This window comes from Heptranchias perlo, chromosome 40 (genome assembly GCF_035084215.1).
Source record: "Heptranchias perlo isolate sHepPer1 chromosome 40, sHepPer1.hap1, whole genome shotgun sequence".
Lineage (NCBI taxonomy): Eukaryota > Metazoa > Chordata > Chondrichthyes > Hexanchiformes > Hexanchidae > Heptranchias > Heptranchias perlo.
In genome coordinates, this window is record NC_090364.1 from 16,100,362 (window position 1) to 16,125,812 (window position 25,451).

At 46.9% G+C, this 25,451-nt stretch overlaps 1 protein-coding gene across 3 annotated transcripts in view; it reads left to right on the forward strand.

The window, feature by feature from the left end:
* Positions 1–10,668: 10,668 nt before the first annotated feature.
* The window catches only part of LOC137305747 (ubinuclein-2-like), a 69,069-nt gene continuing 54,286 nt past the window's right edge, over positions 10,669–25,451 (forward strand). For 2 of the 3 annotated variants that reach the window (XM_067974694.1, XM_067974695.1), the window contains exons 1-3: positions 10,669–10,998; positions 22,176–22,268; positions 23,399–23,500. In XM_067974694.1, the coding sequence (XP_067830795.1) occupies positions 10,801–10,998; positions 22,176–22,268; positions 23,399–23,500 (393 nt within the window). In that variant the 5' untranslated portion in view covers positions 10,669–10,800. The remainder of the gene's footprint in view (positions 10,999–22,175; positions 22,269–23,398; positions 23,501–25,451) is intronic. The other variant, XM_067974696.1, reaches the window with a different exon arrangement.

Here is a 25,451-nt window from a genome sequence, read left to right on the forward strand (position 1 = left end):
GTATGACAAAGTGTTTTGTGGTCAGTATTAAGAAAGAGTCCCTCCAGTTGTCTGCAGCCACGTGCTACAATAAAAAAAGCAAAATACTGGATGCTAGTGGATGCTAGAAATCTGAAATAAAAATACAGAAAATGCTGGAAACGTTCAGCAGGTCAGGCAGCATCTGTGGGGGGAGAAACAGTTAATGTTTCAGGTCAATGACCTGTCATCAGAACTGGAAGATGTTCAAGTTGAACAGCTTTTAAGAAAGTACACAGCCTGGGGAAAGGGTGCAGGAAAACGATTAATAAAAAGAATTAAATTGCTTGTACAGCAATGTGCTCAGCATCCGAAACAAAACGGGGGAACTGGAGGCAATAATTCATTGCGAGGAACCAGCTGTAGTAGGAATAACTGAAACATGGCTACATAAAGAACAGGACTGGCAGTTAAATATTGCAGATTATATAACATATTTAGAAAGGATAGGGAAGGGGGGTGGGAATGCTGTACTATTTAGAAATAATATTATGGCAATAGGAAAGAAAGGGACATAACTAACATTAAGATAGAAACAGAATCCTATGGATTGGGATAAAGGATAAGAAGGGATCGATTGAGCAAAGGGAATATCTAGGCAATAGCGATCACAGCATAATAAGGTTTAAGGTAATGATTGAGACAAACATGAGTAAGACCAAAGTAATAGATTGGAAAAATGCTAATTTTGAGGGGATGAAAATGGAACTAGAGAAGATAAACTGGGAAAAAATATTGACAGCAAAGAGATGGAACCACAGTGGGAAATATTTAAAAAGGTGATCAATAGAGTTCAGGAGAAATTTATTCTGCTTAAAAAAAAAAGAACAAACTAACCAATAATTAAACCCCATGGATGAATAAAGAGATAAGGGTAAAATTGAAACAAAAGAAAAAGGCATTCACTAAGTATATAGACAATAAAGGAAAGGATGACAAAAAGGAATACGAAGAGGTTAGGAAAGAAATTTTAAAAAAAATTGGGAAGGCAAAGAGGAACTGCATAATTAAATTATGGAATATAAAAAGAAATAGTAAAGTAGTCTACAGACACATGAATAACAAAAGGAAAATCAAAATAGGGATAGAACCACTAACTGATGCACAAGGTAAACTCACAGCTAATGACCATGAAACGGCAGAAATATTGAATAATTACATTTGCCTCAGTATTTTACAGGGAGACTAATGGTGGACATGACATTGAAAGAAGAGATTAAAAAAGATATAAAGACGTTTAAGATAGAAAGGGGGGAGATAATTGCTAAATTATTCAAATTTAAAGGGGATAAAGCTCCTGGTCCAGATGGATTTTATCCATGCATATTAAAAAAGCCAGGGAAGAGGCAGTAGAGGCATTATTACATATATAGAAAAATTCATTAGAAAAGGGAATGGTTCCAGAGGACTGGTGGAGAGCTAATGTTATTCCTATATTTAAAAAGGGAGATAGAACAAGTCCAGGAAACTATAGACCAGTTAGCTTAATGTCGGTGGTGGGAAAGATAATGGAATCTTTACTCAAATATATGTAAATAGAAAGACATCTAGAAACTGAAAATATAAAAAGAATAGCACAGATTTCAAAAAGGAAGGTCATACTTGTCCAACACTATTGGATTAATTGAAAGAGTAGATAAGGGTAATGCAATAGATGTAATATATTTGGATTTTCAAAAGGTCTGTGGTCGGGTGGAGGGCAGGAGTGATTCATTGATAAAAGGGATGATGGTGTAACAAAGGTTCACTAGATTAATTCCTGCGATGAGAGGGTTGTCCTATGAGGAGAGATTGAGTAGAATGGGCCTATACTCTCTGGAGTTTAGAAAAATGAGAGGTGATCTCATTGAAACAAAAGATTCTGAGGGGGCTTGACATGGTAGATGCTGAGAGGTCGTTTCCCCTGGTTGGAGTGTCTAGAATTAGAGGGCATGGTCTCAGGATAAGGGGTCGGACATTTAAGACTGAGATGAGGAGGCATTTCTTCACTGAGAAGGTTGTGAATCTTTGAAATTCTCTACCCCAGAGGGCAGTGGATGCTGAGTCATTGAATATATTCAAGGCTGAGATTGATAAATTTTTGAACTCTAGGGGAATCAAGGGATATGGGGATTGGGAAGAAGGTGGAGTTGAGATAGAAGATCAGCCATGATCTTGTTGAATGGTGGAGCAGGCTCGAGGGGCTGTATGGCCTACTCCTGCTCCTATTTCTTATGTAAGGCAAAAGGGGGTGATAATGAGACAAGTATAGAAACAAAAGATGGGTCCAGAGGAGGTGTAAATGGTTACAGTAGATTAATAAAGGGGGGAGGGAAGCCTGGAAAATCTGGCAAAGAGAAGGCAGCTTCCATGGCCCAGGAATGTGGTGGAGAAAGGTAGGTAGACCCCAGGGGTGCAACTTGCACAGGGTTGCACCCTGTGTGTGCCTTCACTCACATTGCATGTACAACAGGAACACAAGAGCTGCTGCGGCTTCCTCTCTATGTTCTGTCTCAGTCCAAATGGCCACACACATTGCTTCACCTACCTGTGAAACTCTCTCCCAGCCAGTTTCATAGCAATAAACAGGCCATCTAGCTGCTCCCATAGTCCACAAAAGTACCATACTCTCAGCCACCTTGCTCAGTGTAACCGTGCAGGTGCCTCTTGTACTTGTCATCCCCAGGAGCTCTACCCTTGTTAGAAGTTCAAACCACAGGGTCAACCAGCACTTGCTGAGCTAGGGAGTGCACTGGGCTGTGGAATATCTGTGACTTGTCCGATGGTTACAGGTACAGTTTCTTCAAAGCAGGTTCGATCGTAGGCATCTGCCTTGTAAAAATCACTTTTGGCTATTCATTGAATCATAGAATCCTACAGCACTGAAGGAGGCCATTCCGCCCATCGTGCCTGTGCCGGCTCTTTGAAAGAGCTAACAATTAGTCGCACTCCCCAGCTCTTTCCCCGTAGCCCTGCAATTTTTTCCTTTTTAAGTATAAATCCAGTTCCCTTTTGAAAGTTACTATTGAATCTGCTTCCACCACCCTTTCAGGCAGTGCAATACAGATCATACATCTGCAGTAAGTGTCTGCAGCTCGAGGAACTTCGGCTCCAAGTTGAGGGGCTGGAGTCCGAGCTGCGGACATTGCGAGACATCAGGGAGGGAGAAAGCTACCTGGACACTTTGCTCCAGGAGGCAGCCACACCCCTTAGATTAAATAATTTAGAATTCGTGGTCAGGGACAGGAAGGTGTGACTGCGAGTGAGGCAGGTACGGGGATCCAGGAGGTCGTATTGCAGGAACCTCAGTCCCTGCGCTTGTCCAATAGATTTGAGGTTCTTGCAACCCCTGTGGACAAGTGCGGGGACTGCGGAGAAGACCAGCAAACTGACCACGGCACCATGGTACGGGAAGCCGTTCAAGTGTGGGGAGTAAAAAGGAAGGTGGTTGTAGTAGGCGACAGTATAGTTAGGGGGATAGACACTGTTTTCTGCAGCCAGGAGCACGAGCCCCGAAGGCTATGTTGCATACCCGGTGCCAGGTTAGGGACATCTCCTCCGGACTGGAGAAGAATTTGGAATGGGAGGGGGAGGATCCAGTTGTCGTGGTCCATGTAGGTACCAACGACATAGGTAGGACTAAGAAAAAGGTTCTGCTGAGAGAGTTTGAGCAGCCAGGGACTAAATTAAAAAGCAGAACCACAAAGATAACAATCTCTGGATTATTACCTGATCCATGAGCAAATTGGCATAGGGGCAATAGGATCAGGGAGATGAATGTGTGGCTCAAAGTTTGGTGTGGGAGAAGTGGGTTTCGATTTGTGGGGCACTGTCACCAGTATTGGGGAAAGAGAGAGCTGTTCCGTTGGGACGGACTACATCTGAACCAGGCTGGGGCTAGAGTTCTAGCGAATCGAATAACTAGGGAGGTAGATAGGGCTTTAAACTAAATAAGCGGGGGGGGGGTCCCGGTGGTGAGAAATCTAGAATGCTAAAGAGAAAAGACAAAGAAGCAATGCAGGAAAGTGATTGGAGTAAGGATAACCAGATTGTGTCAGGAAGGGACAGAGCGTACAAACAAAAGACAACAAATAGGGTCAGGGTAAGAAAAAATGGTAATAAGACAAATAGGGCCATAGCACAATAAAATGTTAAGATGTCTAAAAATGTTAAAAAGACAAATCGAAAGGCACTGTATCTGAATGCACGAAGCATTCGTAATAAAGTAGACAAAGTAACAGCGCAAATAGATGTAAATGGATATGATATTATAACAATTGCAGAGACATGGCTGTTGGGTGACCAAGGCTGGGAGCTGAATATCCAAGGGTATTCGATATTTAGGAAGGACAGGCAAAAAGGAAAAGGAGATGGGGTGGCGTTGTTAGTAAAGGATGAAATCAGAGCAATAGTTAGAAAGAATATTGGCTCAGAAAATCAAGATGTAGAATCAGTCTGGGTGGAGTTAAGAAGCACCAAGGGGCAGAAAACACTGGTGGGAGTTGTCTATCGGCCTCCAAACAGTAGTGGTAATATAGGGGATGGGATCAAACAGGAAATTAGAAATGCATGTAACAAGAGTACTACAGTAATCATGGGTGACTTTAATCTGCATATAGACTGGCCAAACCAAATTAGCAATAATACTGTGGAGGATGAATTCCTGGAGTGTGTACGAGATGGTTTTTTAAACCAGTACATTGAGGAGCCAACCAGGGAACAGGCTATCCTAGATTGGGTATTGTGTAATGAGAAGAGGTTAATTAATAATCTTGTTGTGCGGGGTCCTTTAGGGAAGAGTGACCATAACATAATAGAATTCTTCATTAAGATGGAAAGTGAAAAACAGAGTATGAGAGTAAACTTGCAAGGAACATAAAAGCGGATGTAAAAGCTTCTACAAGTATGTAAAAAGAAAAAGATTAGCGAAGGCAAATGTAGGTCCCTTACAGTCAGAAATGGGAGAATTTATAATGGGGAACAGGGAAATGGCAGAGCAATTAAACAAATACTTTGGTTCTGTCTTCACGGAAGAGGACATAAATAACTTCCCAGAAATGTTAGGGAACCAAGGGACTAGTGAGAAGGAGGAATTAAAGGAAATTAGTATTAGTAAAAAAAAAGTGCTGGAGAAATTAATGGGCCTGAAAGCCGATAAATCCCCAGAGCCTGATAATCTGCATCGCAGAGTACTAAAAGAGTAGCAATGGAAATAGTGGATGCATTAGTCGTCATCTTCCAAAATTCTATAGATTATGGATCAGTTCCTGCAGATTGGAAGGTGGCAAATTTAACCCCACTATTTAAAAAAGAAGGGAGAGAGAAAACAGAGAACTACAGACCGGTTAGCCTAACATCAGTAGTAGGGAAAATGCTAGAGTATTATAAGGGATGCGATAACAGGACACTTAGAAAATATCAATGGGATTAGACAAAGTCAACATGGATTTATGAAAGGGAAATCATGTTTGACAAACCTACTGGAGTTTTTTGAGGATGTAACTGGTAGAATAGATAAGGGAGAACCAGTGGATGTGGTTTATTTGGATTTTCAGAAGGCCTTTGATAAAGTCCCACATAAGAGGTTAGTGTGCAAAATTAAAGCACATGGGATTGGGGGTAATATACTGGCATGGATTGAAAATTAGTTAACAGACAGGAAACAGAGAGCAGGAATAAACAGGTCTTTTTTGGGGTGGCAGCAGTGACTAGTGGGGTACCGCAGGGATCAGTGCTTGGACCCCAGCTATTCACAATATATCTCAATGATTTGGATGAGGGAACCAAATGTAATATTTCCAAGTTTGCTGACGACGCAAAACTAGGTGGGATTGTGGGTTGTGAGGAGGATGCAAAGAGGCTTCAAGGCGATTTAGACAAGTTGAGTGAGTGGGCAAATACATGGCAGATGCAGTATAATGTGGATAAATTTGAAGTTATCCACTTCGGAAGGAAAAACAGAAAGGCAGAGTATTATTTAAATCTTGATAGATTGGGGAAAGTTGATGTACAAAGGGACCTGGGTGTCTTTGTACACCAGTCACTGAAAGCAAATATACAGGTGCAGCAAGCAGTTAGGAGGGCAAATGGTATGTTGGCCTTCATTGCAAGAGGATTTGAGTACAGGAGCAAGGATGTCTTACTGCAGTTATACAGGGCCTTGGTGAGATCACACCTGGAGTATTGTGTGCAGTTTTGGTCTCCTTACCTAAGAAAGGATATACTTGCCATAGAGGGAGTGCAGCGAATGTTCACCAGACTGATTCCTGGGTTGGCAGGACTGTCGTATGAGGAGAGATTGGGTCGACTCGGCCTGTATTCACTCGAATTTAGAAGAATGATAGAGGATCTCATTGAAAATACAAAATTCTGACAGGGTTAGACAGACTGGATGCAGGGAGGATGTTTCCCCTGCCTGGTGGGTCCAGAACGAGGGGTCACAGTCTCAGGATACGGGGTAGGACATTTAGGACTGAGAGGAGGAGAAATTTCTTCACTCAGAGTGGAGAACCTGTGGAATTCTCTACCGCAGAAGGCTGTGGAAGCCAAGTCACTGAATATATTTAAGAAGGAGCTGGATAGATTTCTAGACACAAAAGGCATCAAGGGGTATGGGGAGAGCGCGGGAATATGGTATTGAGATAGAGGATCAGCCATGATCATATTGAATGGCGGAGCAGGCTCAAAGGGCTGAATGGCCGACTCCTGCTTCTACTTTCTATGTTTCTATAAGAACTTGCTGCGTTAAAAAAATTCTCATCTCCCCCCTTGCTTTTCGTCAATTATCTTAAATCTGTGCCTTAGTCTTAGCGTGCTTTGTATTTTTCCCCCGTCTGTTCCATCCTATTTCTAGACTACTCTTTATTCTTATGGAATCATAAAATGATACAACACAGAAGGAGGCCATTCGGCCCTTTGTCATAGAGTCATACAGCACGGATAGAGGCCCTTCGGCCCATCGTGTCCGCGCCGGCATTTCCTACATTACATTACAACAGTGACTACACATCAAAAGTACTTCATTGGTTGTGCCTGTTCTAATGCTGTTTGTTTCTCCCAGTCCTCTGTTTACCTTCATTCTCCTTTCTCATGCTTCATTCTGGTTCCCCACCCCATGCCAAATTAGTTTAAACCTCTGGAAATGAATTTAAATTCCCTGCAGTTGGACAGCTGTACTTGTAGGTTTTGAAATTTTCAGTATCTTGCATACAGGTTAATTCAAATTTTTTTCAAAAATCTGGAAATAAAAAGCTGGTCTGAGTAAAAGTGACCATGAAGTTGTCGGATTGTTGTAAAAACCCTACTGGTTAACGAATGTCCTTTACATTGGTCATTTTTCTCATTGTTGTTTGTGGGAGCTTGCTGTGCGCAAATTGGCTGACGCATTTCCTACATTACATTACAACAGTGACTACACATCAAAAGTACTTCATTGGTTGTAAAGTACTTTGAGAAACCCTGAGGTTGTGAAAGGGGCAATATAAATGCAAGTTCTTTCTTTCTTAAATCCCTCTCACAAATCGCAGTCGTTACTTTCTGGCAATCAGTTATTTATATAAGAGTGCTGTTATAGGCGCATTCAAAAGCATCTGAACTTGTGAAACCCTGCTGCCCTGCAGAAACACATGTTTACCTGTGAAGGAACTGACTGTCAGATTTCACCAGCGCTTTGGGACACCTGAGGTCGTGAAAGGTGCTATATAAATGCATGATCTTTTTACTCTTTCCTTAAAAGAGATATTGGTCTCTCTGTGTGACAGGAATTCCAACAACTCCGCGTAAAGCGATTTCTCCTAACTCCACTCTGCCTCACCTAGGTCCACTTTAAAGTAAGCGATCCAAGGCTGCTAATCTTCGCTGAGTTCAACCCAGCACAGACTGCATTTTTAAATCTGGGAGCAAGTGACCAGAATGTCTCAGTGCCACACTGAATAGTTCATTTAGCCACTAAACCAGCAAGGCAGTTTCTCTCTGTGTTTTAAATAGGTTTCTAATCTGTCTCTGCACTCATCCCTCTCATGGAAATATGCTGAGGTTGGCCGCTGTTGCAGTCTGTATCAATTTTATTCTTCCCCAGAGAGCAAAGGTTTTGCTGTCGGCCAGTGCACTTGGCAGAACGACAGATTGCTCCAATTTAAAGTTAATGTGCAAAATGGCAGATAGCTGGATGTTGGTGGCTTGGAGCAAGAGGACAGTACACAGCACAGCAGCAGGAAAAACCAGCAACAACATTAAGAGAGCTCGAGGACAAAGGGTAGTTAATGACAGTAGAGAAACCAAAGGCTGCCAGAATAAGCACCATCTGGAACTAGCTCCTGAGCAGATCCAGCATTTACCAGCAAAACTGTCCAACTGTTTCTTAATCACAATTTCTAAGGTGATAGGGAAAACCTATTAATGTCGCCCTGTCCCCACCCACTCTACAGCTTCAATGATCACAGGACAAAAAAACAATCGAAGAATGAAGGTGGGATTACCGATTGTTCTTGTCGTTACTTGCTGTCTTTATTCGAATGTCAGTGAGCTTCTCTTAACGCCCCTTAATAGGAACAGGAGGAGGCCATTCAACCCCTCGAGCCTGCTCCGCCATTCAATTATCATGGCTGATCTGTACCTCAATTTCATTTACCCGCCTTTGCTCCATATCCCTTGTTACTCTTACCTCACAAAAATTTGTCAATCTCGGTCTTGGAAGCTCCAATTGACCCCCAGCATCCACAGCCTTTTTTTGGGAGAGTGTTCCAGATTTCTATTATCCTTTGTGTGAAAAACTGCTTCCTGATTTCGCTCCTGAACGCCAAGCTCTAATTTTAAGATTATGTCTTCTTGTTCTTGATTTCCCCACCAGAGGAAAAGGTTTCTCTGTATCTACCCTATTGAATCCTTTTAACATTTTAAACACCTCGATCAGATCATCCCTTAATCTTCTATACTCAAGGAAATACAAGCCAAGTTTATGCAACCACTGAGCCACAACTGACACCCAATTCACAGCCGACTTACTCCAGTTTATATTTGTTTCTAAAAATTATTTTGCATCTGGTAATTTAGGAAAACAAAAATCAGCAAAAGATTTTTGTGGTGTGGGATGCAGTGACTCTTCCAAATGACTAACCAGTAAATGAGATTTCTGGTTTGGTTTAAAACAGGCGTGTCCACCCTTTTGGAGCAAAGTGCTGGATCCATGTGTCATAGTGAGCGGGTCACGTATGATTAAATCATTTTGGGTCAAGCCGAATCCTAATTAACTCTGGGGTAAATGTTACAGTTCAGTGCTCCCAGTGCAGACCTTTGCAGGAGGGGAGCGCATGTTGGGACTTTGTGCACAGACATTAGTGCAGCTGATTTATGACCCTGGTGACTTTCTGTCCATTAAACCCCTGATACACGCCCCCATCGTACACAGCTCTGCATTGGGGTGTGCTCATTTGTAAATTTGGCCCTACCATGTCTAGCACAACCATTTTCTTTTCTAGTAAACATAGAATTACCATACAAAACCATTCATATGCAAGTCCCCTGAGAGTTAATTTTTTTGATATTAACACTCACACCTTACATGAGAAACTTCATAGAATCATACAGCGCAGAAGGAGGCCATTCAGCCCATCGTACCTTGTACCAGCTCTTTGAAAGAGCTATCCAATTAGTCCCAATCCCCAGTTCTTTCCCCGTAGCCCTGCAATTTTTTTCTTTTCAATTATTTATCCAATTCCGTGAAACAGATTTTAAATTTTACGTGTGACTGTGTTACAATCTTTTTGGAAGTTATGTATGCATTTCTACCTAGACTGATGTCTGTAACCGACACAAACACATTGAGGAGCGGTCAGTGTTCAGGGGATTGCACCAAATGCAGCAAGAAGCTCACATCTACTTCTACAAAGCTTCCAGTGATAAAAATAAGCCTTGGCATTTGCTTGTGCGTTTGCGCTGCTTTTATATATTTTTTTTAAATCCAAGTTTATGTGTTAGCCGTGGCTCAGTGGGTTGCACTCTCGCCTCTGAGTCAGAAGGTCATGGGTTAAAGTCCCCCTCCAGAGACTTCAGCACAAAATTTAGGCTGACATTCCAGTGCAGTACTGAGGGAGTGCTGCACTGTCGGAGTGCCGTCTTTTGGATGAGACATTAAACCAAGGCCCCGCCTCGCATTCCCTCTCAGGTGCATGAAAAATATCGCATGGCACTATTTTGAAGAAGAGCAGGGGAGTTCTCTCCGGTGTCCTGGCCAATATTTATCCCTCAACCAACATCACTAAAACAGATTATGATCATTATCACATTGCTGTTTATGGGACCTTGCTGTGCTCAAATTGGCTGCCACGTTTCCGACATTACAACAGTGACGATAACACAAAATAACTTCATTGGCTGTAAAGCACTTTTGGACATGCTGAGGTGGGGAAAGGCGCTATAGAAATGCACGTCTTTCTTTATCCTCCGACAACTTATTGCGTCCCTCCAGGTTTTCTCCCCTCCCCTTGGAACAAAGTCCATTCAGGCCTCAATGCAAAAAGCAAATGAGACTCCAGCCCATGACGTCACTAAACAGTTGATTGACAAGTGACGTGTCAGAAACGTAATGTCACGATGATGCAACGTTATATTTAGGTGACGTAATCACGGCATGGCATGACGTAACGTGAGATGCGTGCGCATTTGCCGTGACGTCGTGACGCGCAAGATGGCGGCGCTGGTGCTGGCTCGGTGAGGGGAGGGGGGTTTGATCGCGCTTGCAGCGACCCAGCGGCCTGGCCCCGGCCCCGGCCTCGGCCTGGCGCTGCAGGCCCGGCCCGCGCAGACATGGCAGAACCCCGGAGGGTGGTCTTCAGCACCGTGAGCGCGCCCGCCGCCGTGCCCGCGCCTCCCACCGCTGCCAAGAAGAAGCGGCGAGAGGAGCGGGGCGATCTGGGCAACGTGCGGTTCAGCCTGAGGCTGAACGAGCCGAGCGACCGGAGCAACACCGAGTACAACTACAGTGAGCTACTGCGGGAGGCCAAGGTAAGCGCCGCGGACCCGGGACCTCAGCGCCCAGTGACCGGGGGGCCGGAGGAGGGCAGGTCCGTTCGTTATTCCCTGGGATCTCTCCTGGTGTTTTGGGATTACTGTTACCCCCACGGACCCCACTCCGCTGCCCCCCCCCCACGGACCCCACTCCGCTGCCCCCCCCCCCACGGACCCCACTCCGCTGCCCCCCCCCCCCCCACGGACCCCACTCCGCTGCCCCACCCCCCCACGGACCCCACTCCGCTGCCCCCCCCCCACGGACCCCACTCCGCTGCCCCCCCCCCCACGGACCCCACTCCGCTGCCCCCCTCCCCACGGACCCCACTCCGCTGCCCCCCCCCCCCCACGGACCCCACTCCGCTGCCCCCCCCCCCCCCACGGACCCCACTCCGCTGCCCCCCCCCCCCCCCACGGACCCCACTCCGCTGCCCCCCCCCCCCCCACGGACCCCACTCCGCTGCCCCCCCCCCCCCCCCACGGACCCCACTCCGCTGCCCCCCCCCCCCCCCCACGGACCCCACTCCGCTGCCCCCCCCCCCCACGGACCCCACTCCGCTGCCCCCCCCCCACGGACCCCACTCCGCTGCCCCCCCCCCCCCCACGGACCCCACTCCGCTGCCCCCCCCCCCCACGGACCCCACTCCGCTGCCCCCCCCCCCACGGACCCCACTCCGCTGCCCCCCCCCCCACGGACCCCACTCCGCTGCCCCCCCCCCCACGGACCCCACTCCGCTGCCCCCCCCCCCCACGGACCCCACTCCGCTGCCCCCCCCCCACGGACCCCACTCCGCTGCCCCCCCCCCACGGACCCCACTCCGCTGCCCCCCCCCCCACGGACCCCACTCCGCTGCCCCCCCCCCCACGGACCCCACTCCGCTGCCCCCCCCACCCACGGACCCCACTCCGCTGCCCCCCCCACCCACGGACCCCACTCCGCTGCCCCCCCCACCCACGGACCCCACTCCGCTGCCCCCCCCCCCCCACGGACCCCACTCCGCTGCCCCCCCCCCCCCACGGACCCCACTCCGCTGCCCCCCCCCCCCCACGGACCCCACTCCGCTGCCCCCCCCCCCACGGACCCCACTCCGCTGCCCCCCCCCCACGGACCCCACTCCGCTGCCCCCCCCCCACGGACCCCACTCCGCTGCCCCCCCCCCACGGACCCCACTCCGCTGCCCCCCCCCCACGGACCCCACTCCGCTGCCCCCCCCCCACGGACCCCACTCCGCTGCCCCCCCCCCACGGACCCCACTCCGCTGCCCCCCCCCCACGGACCCCACTCCGCTGCCCCCCCCCCACGGACCCCACTCCGCTGCCCCCCCCCCACGGACCCCACTCCGTCGCGCCCCACGGACCCCACTCCGCCGCGCGCCCCCCCACGGACCCCACTCCGTCGCGCCCCACGGACCCCACTCCGCCGCGCCCCCCCCCCCCCCACGGACCCCACTCCGCCGCGCCCCCCCCCCCCCCCCCCACGGACCCCACTCCGCCGCGCCCCCCCCCCCCCCACGGACCCCACTCCGCCGCGCCCCCCCCCCCACGGACCCCACTCCGCCGCGCCCCCCCCCCACGGACCCCACTCCGCCGCGCCCCCCCCCCCCCCACGGACCCCACTCCGCCGCGCCCCCCCCCACGGACCCCACTCCGCCGCGCCCCCCCCACGGACCCCACTCCGCCGCGCCCCCCCCCCCCCCCCCCACGGACCCCACTCCGCCGCGCCCCCCCCCCCCCCCCACGGACCCCACTCCGCCGCGCCCCCCCCCACGGACCCCACTCCGCCGCGCCCCCCCCCCCCCTACGGACCCCACTCCGCCGCGCCCCCCCCCCCACGGACCCCACTCCGCCGTGCCCCCCCCCCCCACGGACCCCACTCCGCCGCGCCGCCCCCCCACGGACCCCTCTACGTCGCGCGGACGCCACTCCGCCCCCCCCGGCCCCATCTCCACTGCCCCGTGGACCCCATAACCAAGATGTACAGATGAGGTGATGCACACCCAGGGTTGTAGGTCTGATGACCAATCCATCTCTTCGACAGCTGATTGAATGCACAGAATGATCCATTGTTATTAACCAAACCTCGTGATTCTCTCCCTCTCCCTCCACGTGTACCTGCTAGAGTGAGGGTGAGAATAAGCGTAGTGAGGTTTTTGGTTTTTATATTTCATTGTTTGTTTGTGTCTTTATATTGTAAGAAAAATGGCCTTTTCGCCAATCGTTGCTCTCAAACCCCAGATTGAAATCCACATGGACTTGCACAGTCTGTGGGAGTACTTTCATCGGAAACAATTAAAGCAATGCTGGCATTCGAGTCTTGCTGTAACCTTAAAACTGAAGTGGTCAGGATTTCTTTTACAAGGGGCTGCTAATTTGTACATAGCAAAAGATCCCAGAGACAGCAAATGAGATAAATGACCAGTTCATCTGTTTGATTGTGTTGGTAGAGGGATAAATGTTGACCAGGACACCAGGGAGAACTCTTTGTTTCTCTTGGCTAGTGCAATGGGATTTTTTATGTCCAACTGAACAGGCAGACAGATCTTCGGTTTAATGTCTCATCCGAAAGATGGCACCTCCAACTGCGCTGCACTCGTTCGATGTGACGCTGAATTGTCAGCCTAGATTGTGTGCTCAAATCCCGTAGTGAGACTCGAGCCCACAATTTTCTGACTCCGGCAAGACTGCTACCCACTGAGCCAAACTTGTAGTTATTAATGGCCAACTTCTCATAGACATACAAGAAAAGTCACAATCGATAAAAGATGGCGCCGCGAAGTAATCTCATCTCTCATACATGTTCGCGAAGTTGTGCATACTAACCGATCTGACCCACAGATTCAGAGAGGGCAAACCAGCGAGTAAGAAATAGGATCGCAAATAGGCCTGGAATTCCAGGGCTGGGGGTTCATCAGCTGTAGTTTGGACCCGTGCATTTAGTAAGCCAACTCTGCTGTTGCAGCTTCTCACTGCCTCTTGAATGTCCCTGATCTTTTTGTCCCTTCTGCCCTGCCTGGCAAGTTAGCCAATACGATTCTCACTCTTTGAGTAAGGAAGTTCTCCAACTATTTACTTTTAAACTAATTTAAATCCTCTGATGCTAATTTCTTGGCTTACTGTGATGTAATATTCTGGGGTTACCGTGATCCAAACCATTTAATATTTTATACACCGTGCAATCTGCACTTGTGGTCATCTTTGTGAGCGCACTTGCGGACCGCGCTGTGCTCGCACTTGCGGTCAGCAGGTCTTCTTCATAAAATGGTCACCAATTCGGCTCGTGTATTATGTACGGTTGGGTGCTGAAAAAGTGCAGTGGGATCCAGGCTTGAAGGTTGGGGCAGCGCCAGGCCTATAGGTGACAGCAAGAAATGTGAGTCTGCTTGCTGCTTTGAACAATGATGTGTTTCTGCGGAATGCAGTGAATGACTTTGCCTCTGAATTGGCTGGTTAATGCTTTACAGTGAAATGTGATGCAATCAAAACCCACAGAAATTGGAGTCCAAATTATAGGTGGTTTTGTCTGGAGAAGTCGGAACTTCCACTCCGGCTCCCATGTATTGAGATATGGAGCTAATGTAAATAAATGGAGTTGAGGTACCGATCAGCCATGATATAATTGAGTGGCTGAACAGGCTTGATGGGCTGAATGGCTGACTCCTGTTCCTAATGTTCCGAAAATAACTCGTAGCAAAGACTGTTGCTGTGTTGAAATTCAAGTTAAGCAGGGAGTTTAACCTGCTGTGGAATCGTCTTTCTGCGTCCTGTGAAATTCATTTACATGTTGGGATGCATTGAATTTAATCCCGTACAGTCATCTCTTGCTGTCTGGACAGGAGACCATTCCTGTACCCCCCCCCCCCCGCCTCCGTAGGCAATGTTGACATTTTACAGAGTTCCTGGAAGTTGGCACGTCTGATGCCATTGTGACATTGCGGAAACTCTCTGTTGCTGTGGTGTTTCGATTGTTGTGAAGTTTTTTCTCCTGTTAATGATTAAGTACCATATGCATTCAGTAGCACCTGATAAACAATTAGCTGGTGCATTTTACCTTGTTTTTTCTCTCTCTCAGCCAAACATCGCAATCTTTTTATTTCTTTTTGCAACTTGATCGCCAGTTCTTCCGGTAGACACTGACTCTTGCTGCGCAGATGCAAGGCGTCTGCCACGTATCCCGCCCAAGTAGCCTCTTTTCACGTGTGGTCCTAGATAATGAATGTTGGCTAGCTGACTGTGAAGGGCATCACAGCCTCACTCGCCATCTGCACACAATGACTTTACGGTCAAATGCCGGCCCTTTGCATTACAACACTGACCACACTTCAGAAAGCACTTCATCAGCTATAAAGTGCTTTGAGACGTCCTGAGGCCGTGAAAGGCGCTATAGAAATGCAAATTTTTCCTGTCGCTGATTTTTCTTTGCACCTTCCCTCACTAACTGAGACACATGCTGGTCGAGATCAGGGTATTCGGTATCGATCGAGGTCCAACCTGGAACCTCCTGGTTCAGTATCGCATCGGTAGCATGCTTACCTATTCAACCATGGGGGTTGCGGGGGGGGAACCATGAAGATGATATTGTGTCCGTTCCTGATTAGGATCCTCTTAATTCAGATTTTGCTGTTCATGGGGAATGCCCTCTCCAATCAAGGAACAAACATTTTCTATCAACATCCAGTGCGGGAGCTGCTATTTATGTTTTCAAATGTACCAGTATGGTTCTCGAGTAAGGGTCTTGTGCAGGCAATATCTGGTCCAGGGGTTGCAAATCTCGGAAACTTTGGTAGTTGGTGTTATTTTATTGTGTTTTGCCTCTCTTCCTCCTCCTGAAGATGTCGACTCAATGCTTAATTGTTTAATTTGTTCTCGGAATGTGGGTAACACTGGCAGGGCCGCATTTATTGCCCATCCCTAGTTCCCCTGGCAACTGAGTGATTCACTCGGACACATCTGAGAGCATTAAGAGTCAACCAGCATATCGAGAGACTGGAGCCATGCGTAGGCCAGAGCGGGTAGGTGTGTCAAGACCCAAGTGTAGTCTTAACATGAAGTGGGGTTAGAGGGCACAGGATAAATTGGACCAGGATACTCAATGTAATTCAGGCCAACTTTAAAGTCATACATTCTATCTTTAGTTTTGTTTAGTACCTTGATTTATTTATATAGTTAAATAACAAAATGTTTGGCAATTTGGGAAGCAGAGTTGGTTTCACCACAGGAATATCTCTGCAGTGCAGGCTGAGGAGCTGAGAGACGATGGGTGAAGTCCCGTGTGCTTGCTGACCTACGTTGGCTCCCAGTCCGGCAACGCCTTGATTTTGAAATTCTCACCCTTATCTTCAAATCCCTTCCTGGCCTCACTCCTCCCTATCTCTGTAACCTCCTCCAAACCTCCGCGATCTCTGCGCTCCTCTAATTTTGGCCTCTTACACATCCCCGATTTTCATCGCTCCTCCATTGCCGACCGTACCTTCTGCTGTCTGGGCCCTAAGCTCTGGAATTCCCTCCCTAAACCTCTCTGCCTCTCTCTCCTCCTTTAAGACGCTATTTAAACCCTCCCCCTTTGACCAAGCTTTTGGTCACCTGTCCTAATATCTCTTCATGTGGCTTGGTGTCAAATTTTATCTGCTAATGGTGCTGTGAAACGTCTTGGGACGTTTTACTACATTAAAGGCGCAATAAGAACAAACGGTCTTCGACCTGAAACGTTAATTCTTTTTCTTTCTCCGCAGCTGTTGCCTGACTTGCTGAGCTTCTCCAGCATTTTCTGTTTTTATTTCATATTTCCAGCATCTGCAATATTTTACTTTTTATATAAATGCAAGTTGTTGTAAAACTGAGGTGCTGCAGTGCCACCACTGGTAGGAGGCTGTAATTACAGTGTGACATGTTTACATAGGCAGTTCCCATTATAAATATGGCTATAGGAATTTAAAATGGAAATGTTGACGCAGGAAGTGCACACAGTCAAGATTTTTAATATGAAGATGTTTGTGTTATTTTGCGGGGACTCAACTCCTCTGAGCTGCTGTGTGCCATGTTGAGGCACTGTGATACAATCGTGTGGCAGTGGAGTAATTAAGCATAATGCATAGCTCATATATTTGGCATGGAGTGGGAATTAATAGTGGCAAAGGTGTCAGTGGATTTTATTAGCTAAAAATGTTGGGAGTTTTTTAATGAAGTGAAATGTACAAAAGCTATAAGTTGAAACGTATGGAATTGTTGTAAGTTTTTTCATTTTAATCTTTACTATGTAGTGCGTTTGCATCGCAAAGGTCTGATTTTATCTTAAAACAGAAAATTTGCTCGGTTAATCAGCCTGTAGGTTAACCGTTCAGCTGTAATCATTCACTGAGGGAAATATTAACGCTCAGCATTTTCTGTCGTTTGAAATTTGCATGTTTTCCATCTACATAGTTTTGTTCCAATTTGTGGAGTGTGAGGATTGATATATATCCGTGGAGTTACACGAGCACCATTTCCCATCTTGTACCAAGTGCCCTTTTTTCCTGTGTGATCCCAGATGCTAAGTGTTGGAAAGCTAATCGACTGGAGAACATCATAACTGAGCCATATTCTTTGGTTCTTATCCCCCCACCCTTCCCATTCGCAGTGAAGGGCATCACAGAGGATCCTGGTTTCTCTTCTCCTTCCCCCATCCCGAAAGCCAGGCCACTCTTAGCGCTCATACTGCCACCCTGGTTGAGATAAGACCAGGAATCGAGTTGGTGGCTCTAGAACAGGAATGGAGAAATGTCAAATGCAAAATGTGTTTTCTTTTGATAAACTTATTCAGTGTAAACAAAGCAAATGTCCCATTTAGCAAGAGGCAGCACAGAGCTGCACTGAGTTTAACCACTTGCTCCTGGGCTTTCAATGGAAGCTTTTGTTGTAGTTCTGCCTCACCACTGAACTCTCTGTCTCTGGAATGTTGTACATTGATCAAGGGCCCTAATCGAATTGTGCAGCTGTGCCCGCTATGATCACGTGCCCAGTGGGTGTTGACTCCTGTCAACTTTCTTTAACTTCAACAAATCAAAATTGCCAGATGCCAAGCAAAAGCTTCCAACAATGACCTTTCGATTCACTGTACGGGAGGTCAGTTTAATCATTGCCATCCAGTGTCTGTGTAATGCTTCACCCAGTGGCACTCCAGAGACTTGAGCACATAATCCGGACTGACACTCCAGTGCCGCACTGAGGGAGTGCTGCACTGTCGGAGGTGCTGTCTTTCGGATGAGCTGTTAAACTGAGGCCCCATCTGCCCTCTCAGGTGGACGTAAACGATCCCATGACACTATTCGCAGAAGAGCAGGGGAGTTCTCCCCGATGTCCTGGCCAATATTTATCACTAAAACAGATTTTCTGGTCTTTATCTCATTGCTGTTTGTGGGACCTTGCTGTCTGCAGATTGGCTGTTGCGTTTCCTACATTACAATAGTGACTGCACTTCAAAAGCACTTCATTGGCTGTAAAGTGCTTTGGGACATCCTGAGGTCATTAAAAGCACTATATAAATGCAAGTTCTTCATTTAGTGGATGGAATGTGAAACTCGTGACCACATGGAATGGTTGAGATGAATAGCATAGATGCATTGAAGGGGAAGCTAGATAAACAAGAGGGAGAAAGGAATAGAAGGATATGCTGATAGGGTTAGATGAAGTAAGGTGGGAGGAGGTTCGTGTGGAGCATAAACACTGGCATGGACCTGTTGGGCTGAATGGCCTGTTTCTGTGCTGTAAATACTGTGTAAAGTCTACGTGTAGCTGAGCCGTACAGATCAGAAAGACCCAGATTCGATTCCTTGTCTGCATTGAGTTAGCTGATCACAGGCAGGGCATAATTTGGGGCTTCACTGCCTCAGGCATAGTGAAAGGTCGAGGGAACAGCCAGGGTTCCAGCTACTGATGGCTGCCTAGTGAGCCCTGCTGGAAAGGGTACGTAGATCTCGGGTGAGGACAGGCTCAGGGCTCCCTCTCTCCACAACTGAATAACTTGACAACACTCATTACTGCACTCGCCCATGAAGAATGGGCTTTGGCTAAGGTAGCAGGGAGCACTGAGGACCTGTATCCCAGCAGGTTCATGCCACCTCAATAAGCAGATGGGATCTCTTTTTAACGTTCTTACCCAAAAGACTGCACCTCTGACAGTGCAGCACTCACTCAGTCCCACACTGAAGTTGATTTTTAAAAAAAAGCTTGTTGGTGATTTGGAGCCTACAATTTACAAGCACAGTTTATAGTGCTTCTCTGAGATATAGGCAAAGGGAACTGGCAGCACATTGACTGAAAACAGTTAAAACTGCACAGGGACAGGTTTTACATTCTATCGGTATCTTCCTGCCGAGGAACTTGCACCCGCCATAAACTTGAGCTCATCCAAAACTCTGCTGCCCGAATCTTAACTTGCACCAATTCCTGTTCTCTTATCACCCCTGTGCTCGCTGACCTACATTGGCTCTCCTGGTTCATGAGCGCCTCGATTTTAAAATTCTCATCCTTGTTTTCAAATCCCTCCATGGCCCTCGCCCCTTACTATCTCTGTAACCTCCTCCAGCCGTACAGCCCTCCGAGATCTCTGCACTCCTCCAATTCTGGCCTCTTGTGCATCCCCGATTTTCATCACTCCACCATTGGCGGCCGTGCTTTCAGCTGCCGAGGCCCTAAGCTCTGGAATTCCCCCCCTAAACCTCTCTACCTCTCTCTCTTCCTTTAAGACGCTCTTTAAAACTTACCTCTTTAACCAAGATGTGGAGATGCCGGTGATGGACTGGGGTTAACAATTGTAAACAATTTTACAACACCAAGTTATAGTCCAACGATTTTATTTTTAATCCCACAAGCTTTCGGGGGCTTTCCCCTTCCTCAGGCGGTGTGGAAAATGAGGAATGAGGAGACTCTTCCAGTCCCTCCTACCTAAATTTTTCCACACCGCCTGAGGAAGGGGAAAGCCCCCGAAAGCTTGTGGGATTAAAAATAAAATCGTTGGACTGTAACTTGGTGTTGTAAAATTGTTTACAACTCTTTAACCAAGCGTTTGGTCACCTGTCCTAATATTTCCTTATGTGGCTCGGTGTCAAATTTTGTTTTATAATCGCTCCTGTGAAGCGCCTTGGGACATTTTACTACGTTAAAGGTGCTATATAAATGCAAGTTGTTTTGTTTGGCCATTTTTGTACTTTGCGGCTGACAGTCTGGCTCTAAATGTACAGCAACTAAATCTTCAGTTAGTACTCGGCAAACTGTTGTTCTCTAACCCCCACTGCTACACGGACTCCCCAATCAGTGGGGTTGTCAATCTTCCCAGGGATGGTGGGGGGAGGGGGGGTAAGAGGCATCGACTCTTCCAGTCCCTCCTACCTAAAGTTACATAAGGTATTAGTTTGGGAGTGACATTGTACCTGATTCTAATTAGAACGAATGGGTTGCTGAGTATTATAGTATGATATAGCACAGGAGAAGGCCATTTGGCCCATCGTGGCTGTGTCAGCTCTTTTAAAGAGCTATCCAATTAGTCCCATTCTCCTCCTCATTCCCCATAGCCCTGTTAATTTTTTCCATTTCAAGTATTTGTCCATTTCCCTTTTGAAAGTTACTACTGAATCTGCTTCCACCACCCTTTCAGCCAGTGCATTTCAGATCATTATAACTCGCTGCATTAAAAAAATGTTTCCTCATGTCGCCTCTGGATCTTTTGCCGATCACCTTAAATCTGTATCCTCTGGTTACCGACCCTTCTGCCACTGGAAACAGTTTCTCATTTACTCTGTTGAAACCGTTCATGATTTCGAACACCTCTATCAAATCTCTCCTTAACCTTCTCTGTTCTAAGGAGGACAGTCCCAGCTTCTCCAGTCTCTCCACATAACTGAAGTCCCTCATCCCTGGCACCATTCTAGTAAATTTCACCTGCACTCTCTCTAAAGCCTTGACATCTTGTTTGAAGTGTGGTGCCCAGAATTGAAGAATGTTTTATAAAGGTTTAGCATAACTTCCTTGCTTTTGTTTTCTCTGCCTCTATTAATAAAGTCCAGGATCCCATTTGCTTTTATAACAGCCTTCTCAACCTGTCCTGCCACCTTCAAAGATTTGTGTATGTAAACCCCCAGGTGTCTCTGTTCCTGCACCCCCTTCAAAATTGTACCATTTCGTTTATATTGCTTCTCCTCATTCTTGCTTCCAAAATGTATCACTTCACACTTCTCTGCATTGAATTTCACCTGCCGTGTGTCTGCCCGTTTCACCAGTCAGTCTGTCTATGTCCTCCTGAAGTCTTATTATTTACTACATTCCCAAATTTCGCGTCATCTGCACACTTTGAAATACTTCCCTGAAAAATAACTGCACCGCTACTCTCTGCTTTCTGTCTCTAGCCAATTTTGTATCCACATGAAAAGTATCATTGGAAATTATAGGTATTCTAGTCACTCAGTTCAGCTTAAGACAGATGCGACTAAAAGTTAGTGTAAGTATTTTATTGCTAATTATTTCTTACAGGTTTAACGGGTTTTTTGTGGAATATTTCCGCCTGTTAGAAATAGGAGTAAGCCATTCAGTCCCTCGAGCCTGTTCCGCTATTCAATTAGATCATGGCTGATCTGTATCTTAACTCCATTTATCCATCTTGGGTCTTGGTTCCATATCACTTAATACCCTTACCTAACAAAAATCAGTTTTGAAATTTTCAATTGACCCCAGTCTCAACAGTTTTTTTGGGGAGATTTCGATATTTCCACTACACTTGGTGTGAGGAAGTGCTTTCTGACATAATCCCAAACTAATTTTAAGGTTACGCCCCCTTGTTCTGGACTCACCCACCAGAGGAAATCATTTCTCTCTATCAACCCTATCAACTCCTTTAATCATCTTGAACACCTCAATTAGATCACCCCGTAAACCTCTGTACAGGTCTGCAACAGGAACTCTGGCTGGTTTCTTTTTCTACATTAGGGGCATTCAGGCTAATCGTAGCATTACTCCCGCTGCCCTACTTTAAATCAACTAACTCATGCACTCAAACCTGGGATGTCCATGGTCTATTTGGGTCAGTATCTCATTGGGCAGGCAGTGCAAGTACCCAACTGAGACATCAGGAGAGCACTCTGATATCGGTTATCAGCCTGCCTCCCACACACCTCATACAAACCTTTTTTTAATTGTTGTTTCAACAGAGAAATTCTGCCAATCCTGAAGAACCCTTCAATGATGAGGAGAAAGAGAGGAAGGAAGTGGAAGCTTTAGCAAAGAAACTTGAGGAAAAATACGTGAGTGTTGTGGGTGCAACGGGGTGCGGGCGTGAGTGCGCGAGAGTGATGCATCAGCAGACGCTGAGAATATGTACACACCAACTCTGCACCTTTTAAGAAAGATAGAACTTGCATTTCAATAGCGCCATTCACATCCTCAGGATGTCCCAAAGTACTTTGCTAATAAAGTACTTTTGAAGTGTAGTCACTGTTATAATGTAGGAAACATGGCAGCCATTTTGCACACAGCAAGATCCCACTAACAGCAATGTGGTAATGACCAGATAATCTGTTTTTAGTGTTGTTGGTCGAGTGATAAAAGTTGGGCAGGACACCGGGGAGAACTCCCCTGCTCTATGAATGGTGCTGTGGAATCTTTTACATCCACCTGAGAGGGCAGACGGGGCCTCAGTTTAACATCTTATCCAAAGGACAGCAGTATCGGCCTGGTTTGGATGAAATGATCAGTGCGGCTGTGTTTTTAATCACGCCGAGCAGATCCCCATACAAGAGAGAAATAATGAGCTGCTGAACAGGATGCAGAAACGCTTCAGGCCTCTGAGTATGGGCTCAGTGCCCAGCAAGAAGCTGTCCAGCAGCTGGCTGTTTCTGCTCAGGTAGTTTCCCAAGTCCTCTCTGGCCCTGCTCCTGGCCTGTGCCTGTGAACAGTGATGCAATCAATCCCTGGGGATGTTATGAAACTGAAGGGGACCAACTTCAATTTCCAAACTCTTGGATATTAAACACGTGTGACATTCGAACTGCTGCTGAACTAAAGTGATCATTCGAAGGTAATAACGTTTTTTCTCTTCAGTGAATGAATCAGTGAACATTTCCCCCACAGACCCAATTTGTTGAATTATATGTGAAGATACAGTGCTTCATTGTTGCACAGTTGTCGGATTTCACTGGTCATGAGCAAGTAAGAAACCGCAACAGAGTTCTGTAGGTTCGCCAGTGTGGGAAAAAAACCTGCGTGAAATGACTGCCTTCCTTTTTGTACCAGGCATAAGTGCCCAACTAGGCATAAACCTCTGACTATGCCACAAGATAGCGACAAATATATCTATAATTTATTAAAAATCTTCCAGCCCTCATTTCTCCCCTTAACTTGGAGAAGCAATCTAAATAACTTCTGCGAATTGCAGGGTCAAAAGAACCACAAGCGACGGAAAGACCGCATGCAGGATTTAATTGACATGGGGTACGGCTACGATGAAACAGACCCGTTCATCGACAACTCAGAAGCGGTAAGTGTTGGTCCTTGGTGAGCTGTGCTGTCCCTTTGGCCATAAATGAGTTCTTGTCCTTTTAGCTTCACTTTGTGTGTTGTGAGGAACCTAACCATCCTCTCCCATGGACTGATTTAGCAGCAAGTAAATTAGTGAGGTTACGGGTGGCAACCACTGGCAAAGCACGGTGAGATTTGCCTAATATAATGGTGCTTTGTGCGGGAGTTTTAAACATGCAAAACATGCATTGTGAGCATAGTCAGTCTAGTAATTCTGCCCATTGTCAACGCATTCCTACAGCAGAGCGTTTCCTGTCTTCCTCTGTGATACCTCGTAGGCATTGTACCTACCAGTCCGGGGTGTGGATTTCTTTTCTTTGGTGGGAGGACCCATGGAGTGAATTGAAACGCGGTCATTGTTTCCTGCCACCAGGGGGCACTGTGCAGCACATTAAGGGGTTCATTTTCCAAGTGGCAAGAGGGCCATCGCCCAACAGCTGTGCAGGTTGGACAATTGCATGGCCACAGCCAGTGATTTTCCATTTGTGTTCATAGGTTCCCCACTGCCTGCATGTCCTCAAAAAAAAAAAAAAATTACTCTCCATGCCGTGAATGTTATGTCAGCGGTAAGCTTTTGAATGGTAATATTCATACAGTGCAATTGTTCGCTGATGTTGCAGTGCGATTATACGCTAATGTTGCAGTGCGATTATACGCTAATGTTGCAGTGCGATTATACGCTAATGTTGCAGTGCGATTATACGCTAATGTTGCAGTGCGATTATACGCTAATGTTGCAGTGCGATTATACGCTAATGTTGCAGTGCGATTATACGCTAATATTGCAGTGTGATTGTACGCTGGTATTCATACAGTGCGATTGCACACTGATAATCATACAGTGCGATTGCTAATATTAGTGTGCCGGTACAGCGCGCCCGTGCGCTGGTGTTCGTACAACTTAATTTCGTTGCCAAATGTTGCGGAAAAAATAAATGAGCGTTTCAGTCTCGCAGTTGTTAGTTGACGTAAGACTAGTCTCGTGTTTCACAAGATCCGGAGGAAGTTCAGCACTGAAAGCATCAGTACACGCCAGTGCTAACTGTAGTTTTGTCCCTGAATATGGGAACTATGTACAACAGCGTCCTTTCAGTTCCGAGAATCAATTTCACAACAATCACAGCCAGAAGGCACGAAGGTCTCCCTCTGGGGGATGGGGTGGCACATTTTCAGAGCACTTTTCCTTTCACCCGGAGCCATCTCTCCTCGATGTCTACCAATGGTTCTCATACAGAGTTCACACTGGAAACTAAAGGTAGAAGTAGGACTGGCGCCTGCCTGCGTCTGATGTTGCAATTCTAGTGTTCCTTTGGTTAATCCTGACACTCCAAATTGATGCAAGCACAAAGTGAAGCCGCCTTTTGGGCACGTGGCACCCTGGCATCTTTTTGGAGGGCGTGCAATTTAAATTCTTGCCAGCTGTGGGGCCATTTCAGCTCCATTTCATCTGGCTACAACATGACTTAGGAAGAGAAAAATACAGCTTACATTTATATAGCGCCTTTCATGTCCTTAGAATGTCCTAAGGCACCTTACAGATATAGGCCAAAGTTTGAAACAAAATTTCAGTTATAGACAAATTGCAGATCTATGAGAGAGTGCAGGTGAATGGGACTAATTGGGCTGCTCTTTCAAAGAGCTGGCACAGGCACAATGGGCCGAAAGGTGGCCTCCTGTGTTGTATGATTCTATGATCCATGGCGTTGCACATGGGGAGCCCTGACCAAGTATGGCCTTCAGGTGATGGGTTAGAGGGCGGGGAATAACTGGACCAGGGTGCGTTTTAAAGCCATACATTCTATCCTTGTTTTTATTATAATACTTTGATATTATTTATAATTAAGTAGTGAAATTTATAGCATTTTGGGAAACAGAGTTGCTTTCTCTGCAGTTTCCATTCTGAATGCAGT